Source organism: Gossypium hirsutum, chromosome D06 (assembly GCF_007990345.1).
Source record: "Gossypium hirsutum isolate 1008001.06 chromosome D06, Gossypium_hirsutum_v2.1, whole genome shotgun sequence".
Lineage (NCBI taxonomy): Eukaryota > Viridiplantae > Streptophyta > Magnoliopsida > Malvales > Malvaceae > Gossypium > Gossypium hirsutum.
Genome location: NC_053442.1, coordinates 59,285,706 through 59,294,238, shown reverse-complemented (window position 1 = coordinate 59,294,238; position 8,533 = coordinate 59,285,706). Strand labels below are relative to the sequence as shown.

The 8,533-nt window shown below is 34.5% G+C and overlaps 1 protein-coding gene across 1 annotated transcript; it reads right to left on the bottom strand.

Moving 5' to 3' along the window:
- Window positions 1-4,081: 4,081 nt before the first annotated feature.
- Window positions 4,082-7,244, bottom strand: LOC107900543 (probable leucine-rich repeat receptor-like protein kinase IMK3). Its single transcript, XM_016826169.2, has 2 exons — window positions 5,062-7,244; window positions 4,082-4,956 (listed from the first exon to the last, which is right to left on the bottom strand). Exons 1-2 carry the CDS (start codon window positions 6,968-6,970, stop codon window positions 4,325-4,327), a joined length of 2,541 nt encoding a protein of 846 aa, XP_016681658.1. The 5' UTR covers window positions 6,971-7,244; the 3' UTR covers window positions 4,082-4,324.
- Window positions 7,245-8,533: the final 1,289 nt, after the last annotated feature.

Genomic DNA, 8,533 nt, shown 5'->3' with positions numbered 1-8,533 from the left:
TTACCAACAAATTCGTAGTCAAATATGGGTAAATCTCACAAGTCTTAAAATGAGAATAATGAGAATCAAATTGTTTTTAATCACTAGATCAAAATGAATAAATCTGAACATTACATTTAATATTTAATCTACCTTATCAAAGTAAAGAGCACAACATCTAATCTTCTTCTTTTTTTGCTGCATTCAATACAAGTGTTAGGAACAAAAAGATTTCAAGAATCTTTTACTTTCGTATTTAATTTTCTTTTGAAGAAAAAAATTGAAAGTAAACTTACAAGGGAATGGAAAGTAAGAGATTAGCATTAACAAGATTAAGCAATTTGGGTATTCGATATTTGTTTTTCTTTCCTAAAAAAAATTGCAGAGAATTTCACTTTAAAATTTTGGGTATTCGGTATTCAAATATATTTCTTGAAATTCTTTAAGTGCTTTTCATCAACCAAGAAAAAAAATCTCAAATAAAAAAAGAAAACAAATATCAAATACCCAAATTGCTTAATCTTGATAACCCTAGTTTCTTTCTTTTGATACCGTTGTAAGTCTGCTTCTATTTTTTTCTTCAAAAAAACATAATTAAATATGAAACTAAGAGACTACCCAATTTTTTAAGCTTAAAACTTGTATTACAATATTAAGAGGGAAAAAAGGGGAAATATTGTATAACACCCAAACCCAACCCAGTCGTCGGATCTGAATGTGTGATACCACATTTGTAACAACTCTTGCTTGACCTGTGATCTGCCATAATTTGATATGTCAAATCAGGCTCTCGATTACACTTAATGAGCTTATTCTCAAGCAAATTATATGTTTTTTTTGTCATGTTTTTACTTAATTTTAGTTCTTTGCTTTAATAAGTGAATTAATGCATTTTATGCTACTTTTGAGACCCGAATTGACCAAATGTGCCATAGGGATCCTAATGGTTGATTGAGTGTTGTAGGGAGTCATCGAAGGCCCAAACATGAGCGGAAACATCAACTAGAAGGGAGTATCGCAACATCAAAGCCTAAAACTCGTGATACCCCTAACAGTGCTGAATTGAAGAAGATCGAGGCACTTCACAATGATATCGCAATATCCAAGCATGGGTATTGACCTATTGCCAAATGTAGTGGTAGTTTTGGTACATTTCGACATTTAAAGATCTTTTTTTTCTAGGCATTTTAATATATTTTATAACGTTTTCCCATTTCTTAGTTTAGATTTAATTATTAGCAAAGTAAGCGCTTTTATGCAATAATTGATGTTAGTTTACCTATTAGTCCAATACGGGACTTAGGTAGTGCTAATCAATCTATTTGAGTGTGTAGAATATGTATTTCTAAGCCCAAAAGCCTGAGGAATGATATCCAAGCTTCCTGAGATGCAACACATGAAACCAAAAATCCAAACTAAAGAAATCGGTGTCGTGTCATGACACACCCCCTGTGTTGAGACACAACCTTCCTTGTGTTGAGACACAAGCTAAACGTGGGGCATAAGCAATGATGACGTCAGCAATTGTATCTTGGCAAATTTTCTCAGATTTTATTTATTACTTGTACCCAAAGTATCATAGGTATTTTAGGCATAAAGCACACAAAATTTAGCCTATATAAAGAGGTTCATATAACCCTAATAGACAATCAATTTTAGACCTAGCCACATAGTTTTCTTTGTTTAGTTTCTAGTTTTATTTTTCTATAATTGGAATTCTTTCTATTCCAATGTGAAGACAATTACGAGTAGAGATTACAAACTATATTTGTTCAAATATATTTGTTAAAATGAGAATAATGAGAATTAAATTGTTTTTAAACTTTAGATCAAAATGAATAAATCTAAGTTTTAGATTTAAGATTTAATCTACCTCAATAAAATAAAGAGCAGAACATCTAATTTTCTTTTGTTTTAGGAACAAAAAGATTTTAAGAATCTCTTACTTTTAGATTTCATTTTCTTTTGAAGAAAAAAATTGGAAGCAAATTTACAACGGAATGGAAAGTAAGAGATTAAGATTACCAAGATTAAGCAATTTGGGTATTCAATATTTGTTTTTCTTTCCTGATAAAAATTGCAAAGAATTTTACTTTAAAATTTTGGATATTCGATATTCAATTGTATTTCTTGAAATTCTTTGAGTGTTTTTCATGAACTAAGGAAAAAAATCTCAAATAAAAAAATAAAAACAAATATCAAATACCCAAATTAATCTTAATAACCCTAGTTTCTTACTTTTGATACTGTTGTAAGTCTGCTTCCATTTTTTTTCTTCAAAAAACCATAATTAAATATGAAACTAAGAGACTACCCAATTTTTTTAAGCTTAAAACTTGTATTACAATATTAAGAGGGAAAAAAGGGGAAATATTGTATAACGCCTCAAATCTGACCTAATTGCTTGATTCAAATATATTATACCACATTTGTAACAACCTTCGTTTCACAGCCACCTTAAAGTTCACGAGTTTTAGCAGCCAACTTAAATGGACAAAAGCTTAAAACTTGTATTACAATGTTAAAAGAAAAAAATGAGAAATATTGTGTAACACCCCAAATCTGACCCGGTTGCTGGATCCAAATGTGTTATACCACATTTGTAACAACCCTCGATTCCGCAGCCACCTTAAAGTTCACAAGTTTTAGCAGTCACCTTAAATGGACAAGATTTCGTGATTTATCGAGCAGTAGGAGACCTCCGATGATCATAAGAATGTACTCTCGAGAGTATTATTCTTTTTCAACTTCACTCAATTCAGCATCGAGCCCACCAAAATTTCTTTTCAACCAATTCATATATATTTGGGCTCCATAAATCGTGTTTGAAACCCTCCCTAAAAGTTGCTTGCATACATCTCTCCAATTGGCTGCGACAACTAACCCATTCACTACCGACCCATCCACCGGTAACTCGAGCTGTAACTACACATCCTCGAGTGTGATAGTACACTCGTCGCATCGAAGATGGAATGTGTGCGTCTTGGGTCTCCATCTTTCCGCCAATATGCTTACAAGTGTGGGGTCCAGTTACACCCCCTACCCATACGTGCCACATGCAAAAATCTCTCATCTCTCATGTATGGTTCAATTAAAGACGATGGAGGAACGAGTAGATTACGAATATATGTCTTCAAAATCCGATCTTCCTACTATATATAAAAATATATATACAAAATATTAAATTTCAGTATAACAACAAAATATTTAAATTAAATTAGATTAAATATAAAAAAATTTCTTATCATTTGCAATTGATCGATCGAAATGTGCTTGCCATCCAAACAAATAAGAGATTTTGTCATTCCTAATTGTAATAAATACGAAATAAATTGTAATACAAAATTAATTTTAAAAAACCTTAATACAATTTTAATAAAAAAAGTTGAGAGAGGAATAAAATTGAGTGAGAATTAAGTGAGAATTTAGATAAATTTGAAAGAGAATTGAGAATGTGTGAGAGAGAGTTGAGATGAGACTAAATTGAAAAAGAATAAGAATTAGGGGTTTGTGTAGGAAAAAAAAGGGGGGAACGTTGTGGGGGGGTTAAACGGCCTTTGAAATAATAGTCGAGGGTAGGGGGAGCTGTTGGGATTTTGACAATTAGGGTGCGGGGTAGCCATTATGAAAAATGTTTTTAGTTGGAAGCGTTTTCAGCGGATTGACAGAAAAGTGTGTCCAGTTTATGGAGCTAGAAGCGTTTTCCTACAAACTCGCTAAAAACGAGTTCAGCCAGAGGTATTTTCGTTTTTTTTTACTTAATCTAGTAATTTAAAAAGAAAAGGGCATTTTTCTATATTTCACCCATTAAAATGAGAGAGAAAAATATTAAATTAAATTAAATTAAAGCATTTTTGAAAAAAAAAAAAGAGTTTGTCTAAATTGGAACAGCATTATAGGTTTGGTAAGAAATGGAAACAAGGACAGGTTGGCCACTTTATTGAAAATGTATGGAAATATGCCACAGAACTTTTTCTTTTTCTTCTGTTTTCCCCGGAAAAGATATCTGAAGTTGATATTCAAAGTTGTTACGGCTTTCTTTTTCTTTTTGCTCGGCTGTTAGTATCAGAAGACATTGTTGCATATGCAAAGTGGCCAAAGATTTGGATTGAAAAACAATCATTTCTCAACTGAATCAAATGCAGACAACTTCAAAATCGCCTAGTCTTTCCAGGGAGTGGAACTGAACTACATCATAACAATTCAAAGGGGCAAACAACCTGGAACTATTAAAAACATATTTACAGACAGCACACAAAATTAATATCTAAGGATATCTCTTGTAAGAATAAAAGAATCAATGCTCTCTAGTGCCTATGCCTAATACATGAACACCCCCCTTTTTTCACTCGCTTGTTGAAGGAACTCCTCCAGCTCCATCATCACCAGAAGGTGCAGAGCTAGCAGGTGTCTCACTCTCTGGTCTAATCTCTTCTAGCTGCTGGAGAACCTGATGAACTTCGGGTCTTGCCGATGGCGATGGGTCCACGCAATGTAAACCCAGTTTCAAAGTGTTGAGCAACTCATCACCAATGGAAGATGCATCCCTCATTAACTCGAGATCAAACACTTCATTTGTCCACTCTTCTTTAACTATTGAGGCAACCCATTGTGGCAAATCCACTCCATTCATTGCCTCTCCGGGGGACTTCCCTGTTAGGAGTTCTAATATGATAACACCAAGGCTATAGGCATCAGTTTTTGTGTTGGCTTTCTTGAGCTTCGAAAGCTCCGGTGCTCGGTAACCTAACGCTCCTGCGGTCGCAATTACATTTGCATTTGCAGCAGCTGTCATTAGACGAGAAAGGCCAAAATCTGATATTTTAGCACTTGTGTCCTCATCAAGTAAGACATTGCTTGATGTAAGGTTCCCATGGATGATGTTTTCTTGAGTGTGAAGGTACATCAGACCTCTTGTAACACCCTTTGCTATTCTCATCCTTGTTGGCCAATCAATGGGTGTCTCAGGCCCTCGAGCTGCCACCGGGAGAATCCAGAATAGAACACATCATTAGCTGGATGAAAACTGCAATATATACTTAATTAATCAAAAAATTGTTTATTAGTTTGAATTTTACTTACCATGAAGGAATGTTGCAAGACTCCCTTTAGGCATGTAATCGAAAACAAGAAGCTTCTCTCCTTTAGGTCCTAAGTAATAAGCTCTCAAAGCCAGAAGATTGGGGTGCCGGATTTTGCCTAGCACATTGACCTCACTTTCAAATTCTTTTTGACCTTTGGTGATCTTTTCTCTCAATCTCTTCACTGCTACCTGGTTCCCATCCTCTAATGTGGCCTTATAAACAGTCCCATAGGTGCTTTTCCCCATAATCTCAGCAGTGGCACATAGAAGATCATCAGCAGTGAAAACCATGGGCCCATCAAAATGAACTAGTTTCCCCCCAGCTTCTCCACCTGCTTCAACTTCACCAGCTGAAGGTGGAATTCCCTTCTCACCTCTTGCAGCTGCTGAAGCAGCAGCAGTTCTGGTTGTTGTTTGACCCTCTTTGGCTTTTGATGTACCCCTTCTTCTGATCAAGAAGCAAAGCAAAATCAAGCAAACAACAAGGAGAACTATAAGAAGGGCTCCTGCAGCAATTAGGATTATATCTTTGGTACTCAGTTTTCCATGTTTATGTCTTGGTTCCTCAGAGGGTGATGAAGGTAGGTTTTGGGAAGGTGCTGGTGAAGGGCATAGAGATGACCCGCTATATCCACATAACTCAAGATTCCCCACAAAAGAGCTTGAGTTGAACTTTTGGGAAAGTGGAGCTGGAACAGGACCAGAGAGGTTGTTATATGAAACATTTAAGGTGTTAAGACCTTTAAGATTTGCAATAGAAAATGGGATTTGTCCACTGAGCTTGTTCTCTGACAAATCAAGTTGAGTCAAACTGGAAATGTTCCCAACAGATGCTGGAATTGGACCACTCAATTTGTTTCTCTTCAAAACAAGAACAGAAAGGTTATGCAAACCGGAAATAGATTCTGGGATTTGGTCTTCAAGACCATTGCCTTGCAGATTTAAAACAACAAGAGAGGAAAGATTTGAGAGACTAACTGGCAAACTTCCATTGATTGCATTGTTAGAAAGGTCTAGATTTCTAAGCCTAGAAAGCCTTGCTAAGTCATTTGGTAAGGGTCCAGTAATCTGATTGTGGCTAAGAGACACTTCTTGTAGCTCACTCAACATTCCCAAAGAGGCAGGCATGGTTCCAGAGAGGAAGTTATGGTCAAGGGTTAAGTATCGAAGTGGACAAAAGCGTTTCTTTTGGGTTGCATTTGAACCCCAAGAATCTGGGATTGAACCAGAAAGGTTGTTGTGTTGAAGGGCAAGAAAAATAAGAGAAGTAGAACGAGTGAAACTAACAGGGATCGATCCTGAAAAGGAATTGAAGCTAAGGTTGAGTCTATAAAGCTTAGTAGAGTTCACAAGACTCTCAGGGATTACCCCAGTGAGTGAATTATTACTAAGGTCAAGAGTTTGAAGCAAAGGGCATGAACCTAATGTAGCAGGGACCGAGCCTGAAAGCCTATTATTGAATAATTGAACACCTCTAAGATCAGGAATAATGCCTAATGCACGAGGGATAGAGCCTTCAATGAGATTATCATGGAGGCTAAGCTTACGAAGAGCTTGAAGCTGACCAATTTTCTCAGTGATTCTCCCACCTAATCCTTTCCATGGAAGTTGAATAACAATGACTTGACCTCGAGCACACTTGATACCAGCCCAACCACCAGAACAAGCACCATAGCCACTATCGTTCCAGCTTTTCAAGAACCCTTTGGGATCAATTAGCTCTTGCTTAAACGCTTGAAGTGCATGGAAATCCGCTGCCGTGACAACAACACCATCCCAACCCCCCTTATCACTGGAGACCGGTTGAATGAAGAAACAAACAAGAAAGAAAATGTGGGTAAAAAGAGAAATACCCTTCCATTTCTCCTTTGTATAATGTGAGCAACAATCTTGTTTTTGCGTTGCCATTAAGGAATGAGTGGCAAAGGAAGAAGAAGAAGAAAGAAAGAAAGAAAGATAGGGAATTATTAAGCAAAGGTGGTAGGCATGGAGAAGGGAATGAAACAGGGGAAATAGGTGAAGTTAGGGGTTTTTTTGTAGTAGAAGAAAGGAACGAAAAAGAGTTTCCAAGGGTGGGGTTTTTTTTTTAACTGTGAAAACACCACGTGAAGATCTGTGAAAGAAGAATCTTTTGGTATTGGGACAAAAATAAAAATAAAAATAAAAATAGGAGACAAAATGTCTGATGAATGTAATAAGGGAGCAGAGGCTCTTTAAGCCTAACGGCTAGTTTCTTTTCTTATGTTTTGGTTTCCCATTTATCAATGTTTTTTTTCAATACGTTTTGAACACAGTTGAAGTACGTGGGTTGTTTTATTGCTCTTACCGCTCCTTCTAACGGCTATCTTTCTTTTTTTTTTTTTTTTTGAAACCGGTCCTACACAACGGACACCTGACATTGGATTATAATTCTATTTTGGTCTTCTTCAATACCAACAAACATGGATGCATTAATTAATATTAATTATATTTTTTGCTAAATTTTAATTTTACAGAAAAGAAAATTCTAACTTTACAATGGTCATGATGTTGCATCCAACAATAATAATAACATTATCTTTTAAATTTGAAAATATATTGGATGATTTGATTTGTGTGTTAAAATTTGGAGGGAGGTGAGGATTTTGAGGAAGTGACTTTTGTTTGATACGAGGTTACGATATTGATTAAGATTTGATCTATTATGTTTATATGAGGGGTTCCGTATTTAATGTAAGAACCGTTAGATTTGAAGTCGATTTATGTGAGAAAAAGGACACCCATCACCATTTTTTTCGGTTTTGAAGTTAAAAGTAGAGAAAGTCCAACACAACTTTTAGACTTGTCCTTAACTTATCATCCTCCTCCTCAACATTCAAGATAAGTTCTTTTTTAGGGTTTTTCCTTTTTTCTTTTAAAAAAAAACCTTGTAAATAGGGGAGGACCTTTTAATTATAAAACAATATCGTGGAAAATACATTCTATGTGTGCTTTTTTTTTTGTTTGGTAAACTAAAATTTCAAAAATAAATTATATAAACAATTAAAAAGTTTTAAAAATTAAAAAATACAAATAATTTTAAATACTTTTAAAAATATAAGTTTTCTAAAAGTTCAAAAAGTGTGTTATTTATTCCATGGATGATAACAATATCTCTCTAAACTTTAAGTTTTGTTCGGTCCATATTATATCAAATTTGAACAATTTTTTATTTTACATCAAATTAATTATGTGTCAAAAATATTTTTATGTAAATTTAATTATCATATTAATATAAAATGATTTTTAAATAATGATATAAATTTTTACTCAATTCAAATTAAATTAATTATAAAGTATATAAAATATTAGTATAAAATAAATTTATTATTAATAGATTATACTTTTTTTTTTTTGCTCCAAGAAGAAACCATAAAGCATTACTAAACAAAAAGATCTCACTACATAATAATCCTAGCCACCTCAACACGTACAGTGGGAGGTACGAAGTTA

Excerpts from the sequence above, each read along its gene's own strand:
- LOC107900543 (XM_016826169.2), bottom strand. The coding sequence starts at position 6,970 with ATGGCAACGCAAAAACAAGATTGTTGCTCACATTATACAAAGGAGAAA. Across the intron at positions 4,957-5,061 it reads TCTTGCAACATTCCTTCATG|CTCGAGGGCCTGAGACACCC; the intron begins GTAAGTAAAATT and ends TCCCGGTGGCAG.